The 17,284-nt window shown below is 32.4% G+C and overlaps 2 protein-coding genes across 4 annotated transcripts; both read right to left on the reverse strand.

The window, feature by feature from the left end:
• Positions 1-3,165: 3,165 nt before the first annotated feature.
• GSTL1 (protein IN2-1 homolog B) lies at positions 3,166-6,853 on the reverse strand. 2 transcript variants are annotated; one of them, XM_009421749.3, is made up of 10 exons: positions 6,697-6,853; positions 6,539-6,613; positions 6,382-6,442; positions 6,143-6,229; positions 5,967-6,065; positions 5,775-5,883; positions 5,602-5,678; positions 4,408-4,515; positions 3,491-3,571; positions 3,166-3,383 (listed from the first exon to the last, which is right to left on the reverse strand). In XM_009421749.3, exons 1-10 carry the CDS (start codon positions 6,723-6,725, stop codon positions 3,375-3,377), a joined length of 735 nt encoding a protein of 244 aa, XP_009420024.2. In that variant the 5' UTR covers positions 6,726-6,853; the 3' UTR covers positions 3,166-3,374. The 2 variants fall into 2 exon arrangements, with proteins under 2 accessions (XP_009420024.2, XP_065035269.1); XM_065179197.1 differs by lacking the exon at positions 3,166-3,383 and having other exon boundaries at positions 3,461-3,571.
• Positions 6,854-13,541: 6,688 nt separating this feature from the next.
• On the reverse strand, positions 13,542-16,863 carry LOC103999864 (probable serine/threonine-protein kinase PBL7). Of its 2 annotated transcripts, none has more exons than XM_009421751.3 (5): positions 16,694-16,863; positions 15,989-16,200; positions 15,398-15,587; positions 14,908-15,299; positions 13,542-14,179 (listed from the first exon to the last, which is right to left on the reverse strand). In XM_009421751.3, the coding sequence occupies exons 1-5, from the start codon at positions 16,761-16,763 to the stop codon at positions 13,856-13,858; spliced, it is 1,188 nt and encodes a 395-aa protein (XP_009420026.1). In that variant the 5' UTR covers positions 16,764-16,863; the 3' UTR covers positions 13,542-13,855. The 2 variants fall into 2 exon arrangements, with proteins under 2 accessions (XP_009420026.1, XP_009420025.1); XM_009421750.3 differs by having other exon boundaries at positions 15,989-16,203.
• Between the last annotated feature and the right edge of the window lie 421 nt (positions 16,864-17,284).

A 17,284-nucleotide genomic window follows, 5' to 3' on the forward strand; every position in this document is an offset into this window, starting at 1 on the left:
AGAAGAAACAAGTGAAGTTGGTGAGCCTACTTCCTACTCAGATGTAGTTTCTTGTGATAATTCCGCTAAGTGGTTGATCGCGATGAATGAAGAAATTGAATCTCTCCATCGGAATAGAACTTGGGATCTTGTGAAGCCACCTTCGGGTAAGAAAATTGTTGGAGGCAAATGGGATATCATTGCTGAGGGAAAGGTCCTTGGTCAGAAAATTTATACGAAGGACAATCCAACTGATATGCTTATGAAGCCTCTTCCGGTTTACAAGTTCAAGCAGTGCTTGGACTTGGTTGGTATTCATTGTTGGTGATTGGGGGCTTTTGTGAAGAAGGTGGAGCAAGTTTTGTTGGGACATGCCAAGGTGGAGATTTGTTAGTTTGGCAAGTCCCATAATCCCACATCGGAAAAATCAAGCTTATTATCTCCTATTGGAACTATAAATAAGGGTCTGGGCTTTGAAGTCAGAGGCACCACAAGAAAAACCTAAGTGTTTGCTTTGGGTTTAAGTCCACACTCAGTTAAATAGTTTAGGCTTATAGTTTGGGTTTTTTCTTGTTTAGTATTTTTGGGTGTTTTATGGCCTAGGAATATCTTCCTAAGGCATTTGTAATTGTCCCTTTTATAGTAGTGATTTGTTCTTCTTTCGTCCGTGGATGTAGGTCAAGGTTAATTGACCGAACCACTTGGTAAATATGGTGTTCTTGTCGCTTTTATTCTTTTCGCTTTATTATCTTTGTTGGTTGCCAAAATTACCCTTTGGTAAATTTCCTAGGGCTAGCTCTAACATCATAAGATATACGTGCACTCTCACACTGTACGTGATCATAATATATATATACAATCCTACACATGTCATAATATATAGAGACACTCCCATACTACACGTTATAATATATACGTGCACTAACATATCAGACATCATAATATATACGTACACTCTCATATCGCATATTATAAAACATACATATACTCTCACACTGCACATCATAGCATATACATGCATTGCACATCGTAACATATCTGTGCACTCTCACAACGAAAATATGTACACTCTTACATCACTCGTCATCATATATGCACGCGTACAATACATTTTCATCACAATTCATAGATTTTTATTCTTATAATATATATATATATATATATATATATATATATATATATATATATATATATATCTTATATCATTCAAAACATGCTTTCTAAAATATATTATGCATATAATAATTTATATGATCAGTATTTTATAATATATTAAACTTATACTTATCTAATTGAACTCAAAAGTGAAGATACCAAGAAAAGATCATATCCCTTAATGATTGAGTATGCTAGAGAGTGATACACTTATCAAATTGAGAGCGGATGCCTTAATTAAAAACCCTACCTCTTAAATTATCAATTTAAAATAATTTATTACAATAATCCATATAAAAAGTTTGATAAAATCCCACATAAAGTAAATTATACTTAACCTAAAAAATTTATCTAGAATCCACTATCAAATTTTCTAACAATTCACTCTATAATCAAATGAACTAACTATCACCAATCAAACCATCTTACAATTTTACAAAGAAATTGTACTTCAATATTCTAACTGACTAAATGATCCTGAATTATTATAAAATTTTATGGAAAACATATAAAACTAAGTATTGACCAAAATTTAACTTAAGATCGAATCATTTGGAGGCTAAACTACCCTCCTAATTCAACTACCAATATTTATTCTATTCTGCCGAAATTGAGTTGGGATTATCTGAACTTACAAACCTCTTGGTGGATAAAGATAGTATTTACTTAATTCAAAATCTTACCGAATCCTAATAAAACCTTTTAAAATGTATCAAAAGACTAGAACATAATTATATCCCTAAATGGATTAATTCAGCTTAAATAAAACTCCTTAAAAAATAGAGGATTTTGAGTACCTTAGATTAGGACAATCATAACTCTATGCACCGATCTCACATAAAGATAATACTAGAGGCCTTAGAATCATACAAAACATATCCAAAAATCAAAGATAAATTAGAAGCTTAGTTTACGCAAAAGCAACTAAAAAGATCATATTATAATCTATAAAATTAAAACACCAAGTATAGCAAGGGAATAATTGAGTTTTCCTTACCTCAATCTTCCTAGAAATGAGGTTTCCTAATCTCCATAAGAAAAGCTCAAAGAATGGCTAAAGAGGAAGTGAAATGATCAGGTTAGTAAAGAGGATGAGATCAAAATAATAGAGGTACTTAAAAGGTTGCCTTGACGCCTAAGGTTCAATTTAATTAGACCTCATTTCAAAATTTTCATTTCATTTCTTTTATTTTTTGCTTTTATTAATATAATTCTAATGTTCCAACAACTTCTATTGAGTTTAATTTGGTTTGATAAGATTGACATTTTTTATCTAAACTCGTTTTTAATCTCACTTACGTATCTCAACATTTAGTATAATTTTTTTTTAATTTGTATCTCCATTTAATTTTTAATTACTCTATCCATGCCTAAGTAGTTTATTATCCTCCATATACATAAGGTTTAAAACTTAAACTTTCTTACTTTAATCATGTTCATACTAATTCAAACCTTGAGATTCACTTAAGGTCAATTAAGATTCAACTGTTACTTGTAGTTAATATATACATATTTATTACCATAATCTAACATCATATTTAAATTCACTAGCATATTTTAGCTTAGATTAACTTAAACATGAACGCTTATGTATGCTCATTTAAAATTTCGTAAAACATTAAGAATGATATTTTTGAAAAACATATACTTCAATCTAAAAGCTAAAAATGATCATATCATTTATCATATTTATGGAACATAAACATCATAAATCATATCACTAAGTGAGAATAACGTATATATATTATTTATACTTCTATTGGTATGTTAGTTTTAGTTTGTGAAACTCGGATACTATATATTTTACTAGCCAATCACATTCCCAAAGGACATCAAAGTCCTAAAGGCCACACTTTTGTACTTTCTACTTCCAACGTTGAAGCTAAGATTATTCCATCTTGAAAGCTCCCAGATAAAATCCATACTATTCATGGACAATAATTATGACCTTTAATATCAAAGAGTCATTTGGCTTTGGGGGGGAAGAACGACAGAAACGCAAGAAAGGAAGGCAAGTAGACATGCAAAGCATTGCAAGAAACTTAAAACGGTTCCATGTCTCTAATTAATAGGAGAAAGATATGTTTTACTTCCACATTACATATCTCATTGCATTAATCTTATTATAGATGAAGAAAATCTAGGCCAACGGTTCCTCTTTTCTTTTTTCCTCAAAATGTGCACGAAGAAGATGAAACAAGTGATATCAGAACCTGAAGAACAGAAGCATGAAGGTTTCTTCACGCAATCTGAAAACAAAGAACAGAAAAAGACTGTGTAAATATCATATAGCTTTTGAACTGAACTACAACATATGAATCTGAATTCATAGTGAGAAACCATAATAATATTTTACCCCAAAGCGCTTCTTAGTCCTCATCAGCAGCTCCTGAGGATCACGTCGAGTATGTGTGTAGGCATCAATCTTATTCAATTCCTAAAACAACAAATAAATTGTTCAGCATATCTATAAGTAGGTGGTATAAAAGAGTTGGATTATACATACTTGTTTACATCCTAGTATGGGAGTACCAAATATGTTACAAAGCAAGAAGTCATATTCTCATGGGTCTTTTCATATTTCATGGCGCGTTAGACCTTCCTTTATCAAGAAAACCTAATTATCATAGGAGAGGAGACATATACCATCTAGTAGCTCTAATGTTATGATTCTGCATACACTTTTTTTTCTTTCCATGTAAAGATATAGTACATACATAGCAAGACTAGGTCAAATGGTAAAATTAATTCATCCAGGAGCACCAAAGACTACAAGTAGAGTTGGTATGTACTAAGAAAAGGCTTAACAGGGCACACAGTTTAAGGAAGATAGATCTCAAGTGACAAGCTTACCAGACAAGGGTAAGATAGGAATGAGAGGTTATACAAATGAAGAAAAACAAACTTAACTATGTAAAAGGAAACAGAAACCTGAGAATAATTGCTTGCAGATGTAGAATTTTACTGAAGATGGCTATAAATTTAATATTTGCAGTAATACAATTCAGTAAAGCATAGTATTAGTTTCTCTTTTGTACACCAACTAAATAAAAACTCTCAAATGAACATTGCAAACAGATAGTCTTCTAGTTTCATGTTAATTAAATCAGAAGTTTGATTTATTGCATGTAAAAGAATCTTCTTGTTACAGAATTGCAAAATGAACCAAGTAGTTGACCATAGGGAATTGTCACACCACCTCGAACAACTTGGTATGATGAGAAAGATCACACATTATAGAGCATTCAAAGATCAATATGAGCATGGAACTACCTCAATCCACAATGTCAGCTTAGGCCTTCCTTTGGTGATATCATAGTTCTTCACCTCCTCAAAGAAGGTCTGGAATCTTTCAATAAATGGAGCATAAGCAATATCAACCTAAATTACACAATAGGAAAAATATAAGATTAGAATAACAACAAGATCACCATATGAAAATGACAGAACTTAGTCATGACACACTACAAGTCTTGATGCAGAAATATCACCTCTACAATCTCAGAAAAGAAGCAAGCAAATAATGAAAATTTGCTCCCCAAATAAAGTATCACATATTACCAAACATAACAGTTAAAGCACCATGAAATGAATAACATGTTACACATGCCAATTACCGAAACTTGATATTATCACAAGTCTAATTCTCTCCATATGTTTATGTAGAACAATGTTTTGTGTTTTTTAAAGACATCAATCATGAACAGTTTTAGATTCTTAGTAACTAACTTAAAATTTAGCAAGCTGACGAAGTGCCTGAATTTTAGCACTAGTAAGTCAAGGAACCACATAAGAACATGTTTTGGAACTTAATTCTGTGACAATGTCAAGCATGCACACTACAAATTGGAGTTCTCAAAGTATAAAAAAATTATCGCTTTACATATATTTATTAAGATTTCCAGAAAGATAAATCAAACTTAAGTTTTATATGGATTCTTTTGGAACAATGAAATTACTAAACCAAAATTATGGAGGAAGTGAAAATAAAAATCAACAATACTCAAGTACAGATTTCCAAACTCTAGAAAGGTGGAAAATCAACCAAACAAGTAATGAGTTATGGAAAGTATCAACAAAGATAATAATTGACACTGATATTTAAATAGGCAGATTAGGGATTAAGACAGAACAATATGGTAATCAGATAATATTCTTTTACTACTACAATTTTTAGATGTTAGCAACAAATCAAATTGTACATTGTCAGTTATTCACCAAACATGTAGTTCAAAGCACACGGCTGAAAAACTTCAAGCTATGACATAGCCCATAATTGTAAATGGTAAAAGATATCAGCTGAGATATAAAACTCATTTACAGATTTAGCAACATGTAAAACATGCAAATCAGTAAAGATTAATATGTAGTCTGAGATTTTTCTTAACTTTCTTCCATTCTGATGATAAATAAACAACAGCAAGGCAATATAATACATAAAAAAATCGACTACATGCAGTTACTCACCAAACTAAATTGGCCAAGGAAAAATGGTCCATCGTCAAATTTTGATAGGGCATCTTCTAACTTGTCGAGGGCAGCACCTGATACAAAACAGGTCTTGTATAGATCAGTGGTTAAGCATTTAACTTTCTTTGCCCAAGTAGATGATAGAAGTTAGGGGATAGTTTTTATCTAACCAACATCATCATCAGCATCCGTATTAGAAGGCATTGCACTGTACATAGCTTTGTTAAAGGAATCATTGTAAGACAACAGCTCCTCTGCAAACTGCTGTTTTGCAGGGTCCTGTAATTTTCATGATGGAATATGAACAAGTTTGTAACATGATGTGGCATTCCTCTCATGACAAATATCAAGGAATCACTTACATCGGGCAGCAACGCTGGCCCTTCAAAATATTTGTCAATATACTTCACCAGATCAAGACTCTCTCCTTTCACCTTGTTATTATGCTCCAACGATGGCACCTTTTAAGCGACGATTCACCACCTTAATACTACTTCCACAAAACATATCACCAAATAACACCATAAAGTAATCAAACCTTATTTGCGGGATAAACCTTCTCCTTGTACCAAGCGGGCTTATTTTCCAGATCAATAGGAACCAATTTAATCTTTTCCTGTACTCCCTGCTCTTCAAGAACAAAAACTTGTCATGTATTTGGTATAACATCTTCCCAAAAATCTAATATTTATATATAATTAACTGAAAAGAGAGGGTCAAATTGACACTCCTAAGCTTCTCGCATCTATCCAAACAGTGAAAGAAACAGAAGATTACCTTATAATTCCTAGCAATCCAGGTGCGTTGCGCATATGGGCATACATAAGATATATACAACCTTCAAGAACAAATACGAAAAGAAAGCAAATCAAAAGCTTTGATCCGAACAACAACAGTTGCCTCAAATCGAACGGTGGATTGATCGATTGGCTACCTGGTGGTGCCGTCGAAGATCGCAGGTGGCTTCGAGGTCGAGTCGAGACTCGGAGGCAGTACCTCCTTCGCGAAACTGCATCAACATGACTCCATTGTTCAACAAAAACTTAATCGAATCAAGGGCATGAAGGAAATGCATAGGATTTCGATGCTCACCCAGCTGCAGCTGCCGCTGCTGCCGCCATCGGCAAAGGCTCTGAAGTATCAAGAACTTTGGTGGTAAAGCTCAACCTCGACCTCCCTCGATATGAGGACAGAGTGAGGTAAGTAGAGACTAGTAGGGATTAAGATCGAATGGTGAGGGTAATTTAGACTTTCTATCTCCTGTAATTGGAATTAATCGTAAAAATTATTAATATCTTGATTTGTTGATAGAGGAGTAAATAATTTTATTTTATCTGTTTGGGAGATGATTTTACGATTTTATTCTCCGAAGCTTATGGAGTCGTTTAAGAGAGAGCGAAGCGGTGACGAGAGAGATGTGGTGGAATTACCGGATCGGGTTTCTGTGGTGTGCTGCGCTTCCGTCGGCAACGTTTCGAATGAGATCCGCCACTCCCAGCGGCGTAACGGAGGCGAGGAATCTGCCCGATATGTCGTCCTGATTCATTCATAAATTCAAATATTTCAATAGAATCTTGGGCCGTATCAGAGTTTACTTCCGTCAGGAAACAGGCCGGTCTGATCAGAAAAAGGTCAAACTCAACTTAAGTAAAACGGGTTAATTATAGAGTAACTCTTTTCTACTTATTAGATAATTTAATGAGTTCTCGAATATCATTCTAGTTAATCAATTTTAATTTTTCTTTCATTGTATCATATCACTTTTTAGGATTATTATTTTTCATGACTTATGAAAATGATAAGAAATCTCTTTTGATTTCTATGTCATTGTTTTAAATATATCATATAATTATAAAAAATCATAAGTTTTCTTTTCCTTTGAGATCTTCTCAAAATTATCAAAATTATCGGTTGTTGTTATTCTACGAGATCATTAATGATGACATCAACATGTGAAGTTCATCAATATTATTTTATTATTTATCATCATTAATTCTTTTAATAATTTGAGAAACAACAATCTCTCAAATAGGAAATGATAAAGAAATATTAATATGTATATTCTTGATATCAAAATTAATTTTTTTAGATTTTTCACTCCCACTAATTTCATCATTTTTAGAAATCTTATATTATCATATTCAACTATTTTCGTACTATAATTAAGATAATAAAATTTTTATCTCTTGAATTTTTTGGATAATTAATAAAATATTTAAAAATAGTTCTTAGATCTTTTTTTTTTTCATATGAATTGAAGACTCTTATCTCTACAAGACAAACCCAAATATTCCTATTAGTCCATAGCTCAAATAGAGTTGATTGAATCGAAACCCTATTCAAGATATGTATAGTTATTCTAATAGCTTCACCTCACATAAACTCAAGTAAGGAGGAATAGTTCATCATGCTTCTAATATATTCATAAGAGTATGATTTTACTTTTAGTAATAATATTCTACTATGACATACCTGGTAAGACAGATTGAGTACAAATACCTCGCCTTCGCCTTCTTAAAAATCTAATAAAATGATCAATATTCTGATTGAAATTATCATATATATCATAAAATTTATCACCTCTATTAGATCTAATAATTTTGATTTTTTTATCTAATTATTTGTTGATCTCATTTATGCATACCTCAAGAGTACCAATAACTTGATACTTTTCATATATTAGATATATATAATCATATATGGATAAGTCATATATAAATATAATAAAACATCTTTCTCCATAGAAATATGAAATTTAAAGTAGTCAACATATATTATGAATAATCTCAAGGAAATCTTCACTTTTTATGGTATTTTACTTTGTATGTTTAGGCTATTTTCTCTTAATACAATCTATGTAAACATCAAAATCAATAAAATCTAAATTTTCTAAAATATTATCATTTACTAATCTTTCAATTCTTTCATTGGAGATATGCCCTAAACATCTCTGTCATAATATAAAAGATTTTTCGTTATTGAAATAATATTTTAATATAATATTTGATTGTAAGGTCACTAATGATTTTGTAAACTCAAAATTCAAATTAATTCTATACAAATCATCACATAGAATTCCAGAACTAACTTTTATTAAATCATAAAATATATTAACTTTACTATCAAAGATAATATCCTAACTCATCAATTCTAGATAGAGAAATTAAATTTTTAGAAATAGTATGAATATATTATGTCTATCAAATGCCTCGTCTCTAAGTACAGGCTCTAAGTTCTCATTGCTATCCCTTTTGTTTTGAGATAATTTTTTATAATAAAAAATATTTTATATTATTAGTAAAATGAGTTAAAGCAGCAAATTTAATCTATCAAGTATTAGAAGGAACCTCTATAATATTTGATTTAAAATATATAAAAGTCAAGTTTATATTTTTCTTTTTAAGTTAAGTCTTGCGATTAATGCAATCTCTTTTCACATATCCTTTCTTGTTTCAAAACAAGTACTCTACTATCAAGTTTTTCTTTTTATAAGTTTATATAGTAATAAAAAAATTAGTAATTTATACTTCAACTTTATTTTATTATTACTCATTGAGTATTATCCAAAATATCATGAGTCTTTCCTATTTTAATTTTAATTCTTAAAAACATATACTAGTTAGACCATTTAAGTTTTATTTATCTTTAATTTTATTATAGTGAATTTTAAATGAGCTAAACTAAGAATTAAATATATGAGAAAGGACTTAATTACATTTATGTCCAATGTTTGAGTTTATAACTTTATTAGTTATATATATAATCCTGAATTTCTCAAATACTATTATACTAAATTTAGTCGGTTCTTTCATTAATATATCAGATAATGACTTATCAATAAAATAAGATTAATCATTAAATATTCTACTACGCTAGTTATAAACCGTAATGAAGCCTAAATATTATTAATAATTATATAATATTGAGTATTTTAGACTTTTTCAATCATTTATATCAATTATTTATTCCATAGAACTTTTAGTAGTTATGTCTATGATCCTTTTAACTAGTTTGATCAAACTTTAACACATCCAATATAAATTATATATGCTCAGCCTATTTATAATAATTTAATTCAAAAAATATAGGAATATTTATAAGAATACAATGAAGTATCATTTTAATAAAATAATATTAATACTTTGAGTATTTTAGTAAATATTAAATTATTGATACCATCTTTATTTCACCTTTTATTTTATTTCTAGTGTTCATATAAAATTATTTATATAGGACAAGTATCATTCTTATAGAATAGTATTGCTATCTTTGAGTATACAATCCTAAACTATAAGTGTATCTAAAACTATATCATTCCATCCCTATCACACAATTATTGGAAATAGATTCTTTTTAAGTATCTTAATTATATATGTCATTATGAATATTATTTTCTTAATATTGTTAAGAACTAATTCTTTAGTGTAGTTTCATAAGTTATTGATCTATGTCACTTTAATGATTGCAAGACATACAATAATATAAAATAAAATTTAAAATATTATATAAATAATAAAAATATTTATTATAATTTAAATCTTATAAATCTACCATCGTATGCCACTTTCACAACTACCAATTAGATAAAACTTAGAAATATAAGTTACAAATAATATTAACTAAGTACCATTTAATCTAAATTATGTTGAAGTAATTGAATAATAATAAAATAATAATCATAATAATTATTGAATATTAATTAGCATAAAGAAAAATGCATATGATAATTATAATTATGATAAAAATAAATAATATTCTTATATAAAAAATAAATATTATTTCATAATTATAAACATATTTTTATGAATAACCAAAAAAATATCTAAGAATAATAATTATATTTTTAATTATCACATACAAAATTTTATTATTATATCATATTAGAGAACTGTAAAAAAGATATGATTTATATTTTTTAAAAATTCTGTATGGAATCCTAAATTAGACCAATCAATCATATTTAATTGGGCAAGTCTAGAATTAGGCTACCCAAATTAGGTTTATAAATTTAGTCCAACCATCCACCTAATTATGGTCATCAAAATTAAATTTGATTAAAGTAAAAAATTAATCAAAAATTAAATTTTTTGAATTCAATTAAAACTTGATTAATCAAATATAAATCTAGCCAAGCAATTAAAATATAATCATGATCAAGTCTATTCAAAATATTTGATTAAAATAAATCAAATTAGTTAATTTTATAATTGAGGATACAAGTCAAAAAAATTTAATATCTAAGGAGCAAAACTATAATTTTTCTTAGGATATATAATGAAAATATATAGTTTCTAAAGGGTGGCATAAATTGAAATTAAAAGGATTTATAAGGGTAATACTATAATTTTAAAAATAAAACCATAATTCTTTTCTTCCTTTTCCATGGTCATTCCGCAAGGCATGTGGCCATCACAGTGTGCGATTGTTGATTATGGCCACCACTTGTGCGCTACTTGTGACTATTACTTTAAGTGATAACTATTCTTACACTATCTATTGGTGGTCTCACCATCCTTGTGATACCATGCCCACATGTTGTTGTGCACACACATCACTCGATGACTCCTCATAGTCATCGCAGCATGTAGTTATGCCTACGCCTCCGCTTACACAACCGTTAGCCTTTGGTGTCTAGCACAATGGTCGTAGGCGGTGTGCAAGCGACGATTATCCTTACACTATCGATTGATGACCACAACAGTTCTCGTGCTATACTAACCATTGTGCCCATGCACGATTGTGCACACACGCCACCCAACGAACCCTCACGATCATTGTGGCATGCAATTGTGCCCACGCTTTTGCTTGCATAGTCATAGCCAGCAAATGCCACTATAGTGACATTATTATAGTCACCATAGGTAGTGACACTATTGCAGCTACCTATGACCAAGACATGCTACCCGTAGTAAAGTTGTCATGACCAAGACAACCGTGCATATGGTTACTATTAACCTTTGCACCCCAAGACACTTCCACTACATATGCAGCCATTGTTTGTGATTAGGCTAGTGATCATCGAAGGTTATTGCCCTCAATAATACTATCGCTAATAGCAAGCCGTCGATAGTGGTCCATCAAAACCTTACATCCAAGCAACAAAATAGTCAACATAGGAAAGCATATCGACAAGATAGATGGATTGTTCAAGCATCATAAATCAAAATTAGATAATATTTTTTCACAAGCAAAGATGCTAACAAACATATCTAAATACAAAATAGATATGATATATTTTTACGATCTAAAGTATTTGATTTCAAAACATGACTTTGATACCAATTATAAGTATACAAATCATGATTATGCTATTGTTATAGGAAAAACTTTAATGCCAAAAATTAAAATTAAATAATGATAGATCAAATTTATAATGCATATTTTTTGATGTAATTAAGATAATCTTTATTTGATCTATACATGTATTATTTTTGGATCTGAAAACTGTGCTGTTGTATAAAGAGAACTAGACTTTTTTCTCTTCATATTTTTCATATGAATGCTATGAGCGATGAATTAGGAACTAAGAGAGATTAAAAATAAATATATAATTTTAATAACTAATTGGCTTATCTCTAGGAGATCTTAGTTCCTAAGGGAGATTAAAAATAGATATGTAATTTTAATAACTAGTTGGCTTATCTCTAGGAGGTCTTTATCTTTTTATACGTAAGAGTAGGGATATATGATGGTAATTAAAAGATTTTATAATTAAAATTTAATCAAATTTATAATATATTTTATTTAATTAAATAGAACCGTATGCATATTTTTAGCTATCATGCTTTTCTCTTTGGTCATCATATATTTAGCTGAGAATTAACTTTCCAATTATTAACCTTCTTTTAGTGCATAAATTATTTGAGGACCGAATGGCCCGGGCAGAGAGGTGCTTGCTTTTGGTTGACACGTTAGATATTTGTTAGCCTTTCCCTGAGATTAGAAGTCTGTAATTTCTCTTATTTCTTTGTCATTTATTAGGTTTGGACTTAGGGTGCACAATGGAACTGATGAGGAAGCAAAGAAGAAGCAGGCTCGGTCGGAACGATTCGTACTGAGCTCAAAGCTGGATACTGCAGACATGGAGAGGAAAAAGGCAAGAGCAATCAGGTGACTGATCATTTTCTTTTGGTGGTGATATAAGAAAAGCATATCTTTTTAGTGTAATTTATTTTAAAAGAAAAGTTTAGTGGCCACATCTTCGTTTTAATGATGCCCAAGAACTTGAGGTTTATCCTTTGAGGAAGCAATCTGAAGATCTGGAGCTGGATGTTGCGTCTCTCTGGTTTTTGTTCCGGAAACCAATGAAAAATGAAAGTTCATTTCCAGAAACAATCTTATGTTTTCATGAACCAAACACACACACACACACACACACACAACACCATCAAATGTGATCCATTGCTTGGTTTCCAAGATCAAATGTATTATCTGGGATCAGTGGTAGCTAATGTGATTAGGTGTCTTAATGTATTATCTGGATCAATGGTAGGTAATGCGATTAGGAAATTCTACTGGCAGACATGCTACATAATTTATTCCTAATCTCATTATTATTCCAGAGACAGCCTTGGGATGCATGTTTCTTTTGTGCTCTTCACAAAGTTTTAAACAAGTTTTAGTGTTAATGATCTGTGTCTTTAGGGTTGAAATATTTGTTATTCCTAGCAGAAACACAAGTGTTTTGCTAAAATAGAATTTTATACCTGAAAAAAAAATATAGGATCTCAGAGATGAATAAAGATATAGGATAATTCAACATCAGATGTGCCCTGGGTTGGGTTGGATGAGCAGTCCAAGATAGATTGCCATCTTTTTACAATGATCAGAATTTCTACAACAAAAACAATGCTAACCCAACATTGCCAATGAATAAAGAGTTGAGATCAAGCAGACAATAATTGAGGGAAATACTAGTCATATTAAAGGATAGCAAGAAAAAAAATACAAACACTTCATTCTACAAGATTTAAAAGAATACAAACAGTGTAACTTTCTACATTTTAATACCATGTAAACAAAAGAACGGCAAAAAAGTGCATGCTGTTTGCACGTTTACTTGGATACAATGAATCATAATCATATATATCCATAAAAAAGAGAATACATTTTACTAATCGGACAACAATAAGCCAACCAAAAGAGACGCCGATGATGAGCTCTAATCTGTGACAAAGCATATCTACTTCCATCTACTTTTTCAATGGATGGTACATACAACCTTTAGCTCATGAAAGGGTATCAACTGATTTCACTTCAACCTCCTCAACTGATCACTTTCAGATCCCCACCTCAGTTTCTTTTCGCCATCTCTTCTCGCTCGATGAGGAGTGCTGGTTGCTGTAAGCCTATAGGTGTTTGGTCTCTGTTGGTTCTCGGGTTTGTTAGGTTGTGAAGACAGGTAAGAAAGAGCTGTAACAACATCAGCCATCAGAGGCCTCATTGAAGGCTGCTCTTGAACACACATTGCAGCAACAGCAAGTGCCTGGTATAAGCCCCTTGGAGGATACTGGCCCTGAAAAACTGGATCAGCAATCTGTCGAAATTTCATCCTGTCGTTGAGCATTGGTCGCGCCTGTAACCAAACAGCATATTAACTAGCATTACTACATCAAATAATCCAAGCAAAAAAATAACTAGATCAGAAGGAAGAGTTGAGCATTTTTCCCTTGAATAACAACAAGGCTTTTTTTTCCCTTCATCTCTTAAGCCTCAAGCAAAGAACCTAGAAAACAGAAGTTAAAGGAAAAGGCAACACTCAATGATCAGAAATGAGAGTAAACAGAAGACTGACTTCTATTTCAGGAACAAATTTGGTCCGAACTAGATATCTCAAGTCAGCTGTGATCTAGATACCTGACTGGCTCAATATTGCCTAGATCAAGTATGTTTAGAAGCAAACTTCAATCTGTCTCAAAAAGTACTGACAGAAGTTGTGCCTATAGGAATGCTAGTTGGTGTTGGGAGTCTAGTCGAGTCTACATAGGGGAGAATTGGTAGCCCATGAAACGTAACACATTAATAAGATGGAAACAGAAAAGAATGATAGAAATTGATCTGAACTCCCATGATGTTTTCCTCTTCATGGGCACATCAAGGTTGACATGCTCATACTCTGTTTATGAACTTAAAAATTGAATGACTCTAATTGAACTATTTTCCATATGATGATATATATGCAATATTAACGCTAACCAGACAAATGATAGATTGGCACCATTTAAAGAAGCACAAGTAAAGGTGTAAAACAGTTTTAGCGGAGACAAAAGGAAAGATATATCCATTAAAGGACAAGATCCTTACCCATGCAACAAGATTGTGCTCTTCTGCTCCTCTAGAATTGTCAATTGCCCTTCTTCCAGTTATGAGCTCTAAAAGAACCACACCAAAGCTATAAACATCTGATTTTACTGTCAGCTGCCCCGTCATCGCATATTCAGGAGCACAATACCCATATGTACCCATCACCCTAGTGGAGACATGAGTGTTATCACCTACTGGACCAAGCTTTGCCAAGCCAAAATCAGATAACTTGGGATGATATCCTTCATCTAGCAAAATGTTAGAACATTTTAAATCACGGTATATAACAGGAGGGCTGGCCATATCATGCAAATATTCCAATCCTTTCGCTGCCCCAGCAGCTATTTTCATTCTCGTGTTCCAGTCGAGCCTCCTCTTATTTGGAGAAAGGTCTGTCGTAACCACACGAACACATAAATATCAGTTTGAACAAATAAGTGTCTACTAATTTAAAGGAGTATGATACTCAGGCTGCATGAAAGTAGTATACCATGAAGATGGTCCTCCAGGGATCCCAATGGCATGTATTCATAAACCAATAGTCTTTGATCTCCATCAGCACAATAACCAATCAAATTAACAAGGTTGGGGTGGTGCAGTAGGCTCAGCATCAGAACTTCGACAAGAAATTCCCTGTTTCCTTGCAGGCCATTGGGATTGAGCTGCTTTATGGCAACAATCTAGCCCAAAAAACAGCAAAGTGTGTGTCACCAACTTGATACTTACGTACGTTGAGTAAAATCTTCTTCTCAACTTTAAATGGTACCTAAAACCTAGTCCTCCATTTATCATATAGGAGATGCAATGAAATTCTCAAACCAACAGACCAAAAAGAAACCACAACTGTTACTATTAAAGACATCCTTAGGTAAAATCATCAGATTGCCAAATAGAACTATAGGTGGAGAAATACTATATGGTTTATTCAAAAAAGTAGTTACCCAGAGATCAACACACCTTAAAATTCAAGAAAAACATGCACATTTCTAATTTATAAACTTAGATTTGCAACTTGCTAATGTTTGATGAACACAAAATAAGATAAGCAAAAAAGAAATGCTGTCACAAAACATTCGCTGACCTGATTGCCACTTTCCAGCATGCCTTTATATACTCGACCAAATCCTCCCTCCCCTAGGAGGAAATCAGCCCTGAAGAACTTGGTTGCCGCAGCCAGTTCACGATATGAAAATATATGAGCAGCGATTGGTCGTGATCCACTACTGGATGTCTCCCCCTCATTCCATGGGCTATGGTTCTTAACATCCCATGACGCAGTGCATTTCAGTGTATCTGCTAGAAGAAGAACATGAAGTAAAATAGGACAGAATACAAAGAATTCTTATGACTCACTTGTAACTGGATGTTTCCGAAAGGCAATGGATTTAGCCTATAAATTTTGGTAAAACTTTTCATATTTCTTAGCCAATTGACAAATGCTGTGCACAAAATTAGACATGAAAAATCAAATTAACTAAACAAAATCTTCTTTTGCAAAGTGTGGCTTCAAGTTTTGAAGCACACCGATGCGGATTCATCTGTAAATTAGAGAAAAGAGTGCTCTTTTGCTTTTCCAATCCATTAACCCACCGCGAGAGTAGATGGATTTAGACGCAGATTTTGTTCCATGTGAAGTCTAAACAATTCGAAAGGAGGAGCATAATCAATTCGTTTCACGCATTAACAAGTAAACAAGCTCATCGACGAACGAGCCGATCATCTTGAAGACACACAACCAAAGGAGTCTAAAGCTGCCATCTTTTTCGATGGATTCACGTTCCAATACCTATGGCTTGCTGGATCCGATCCTTCTCGTCCACCTTCGGTCCGGTGCAGGCGAAACAGCCGCTCCCCATCTCTTTCTTCCCCACCAATTTCTCCCAACTCTTCCTCTCGCTGTCTCTGCTTTCTTAGTTATTCGCTTAGCTGGGACGAAGCGAACAAGAAAGGACGTCGTTAACTATTTACGGACACCAAACGGAAAGCTTTTTGAGGGAGTATATATTTACAGCGAGCGGAAAACGACCGTCTGCGAGAAATACCAAATTTAATCGGAGGAAACATGAGATCTCCACCGTTCAATCAGTGGATCCAATGGTTTTGATTTCAGCGAATACGTTTCCGTACGCGTCTCCATTTTACTCCCTAAAACACGGTTCCCATTGGCTGACGCTACCCGCCGCCGTACCCGCTTGTAGTTGCAGGCTTTAACGGGTCCCGCAATTGATGGGAATTCAACTCTAAAAGAGATTTCAACCGGTTATTACCGAAGGAATGAATGCCCGAATCCGATACCCGTTAAATTATGCATACTCGTTTCACATCGTATAGATGGAGATTCGAATCCAATTTAAGTGGATCGAATAGGGTCTGATAC

Source organism: Musa acuminata, unplaced genomic scaffold, assembly GCF_036884655.1.
Source record: "Musa acuminata AAA Group cultivar baxijiao unplaced genomic scaffold, Cavendish_Baxijiao_AAA HiC_scaffold_1138, whole genome shotgun sequence".
In the NCBI taxonomy this organism is placed as follows: domain Eukaryota; kingdom Viridiplantae; phylum Streptophyta; class Magnoliopsida; order Zingiberales; family Musaceae; genus Musa; species Musa acuminata.

Excerpts from the sequence above, each read along its gene's own strand:
- GSTL1 (XM_065179197.1), bottom strand. The coding sequence starts at position 6,725 with ATGGCGGCAGCAGCGGCAGCTGCAGCTGG. Across the intron at positions 6,230-6,381 it reads GGATTGCTAGGAATTATAAG|GGAGTACAGGAAAAGATTAA; the intron begins GTAATCTTCTGT and ends CTTGAAGAGCAG. Across the intron at positions 5,884-5,966 it reads GGCCAGCGTTGCTGCCCGAT|GACCCTGCAAAACAGCAGTT; the intron begins GTAAGTGATTCC and ends TGAAAATTACAG.
- LOC103999864 (XM_009421750.3), bottom strand. The coding sequence starts at position 16,763 with ATGGGGAGCGGCTGTTTCGCCTGCACCGGACCGAAGGTGGACGAGAAG. Across the intron at positions 16,204-16,693 it reads TCGGATCCAGCAAGCCATAG|CAGATACACTGAAATGCACT; the intron begins GTATTGGAACGT and ends TTCTTCTTCTAG. Across the intron at positions 14,180-14,907 it reads AGCACAATCTTGTTGCATGG|GCGCGACCAATGCTCAACGA; the intron begins GTAAGGATCTTG and ends GTTTGGTTACAG.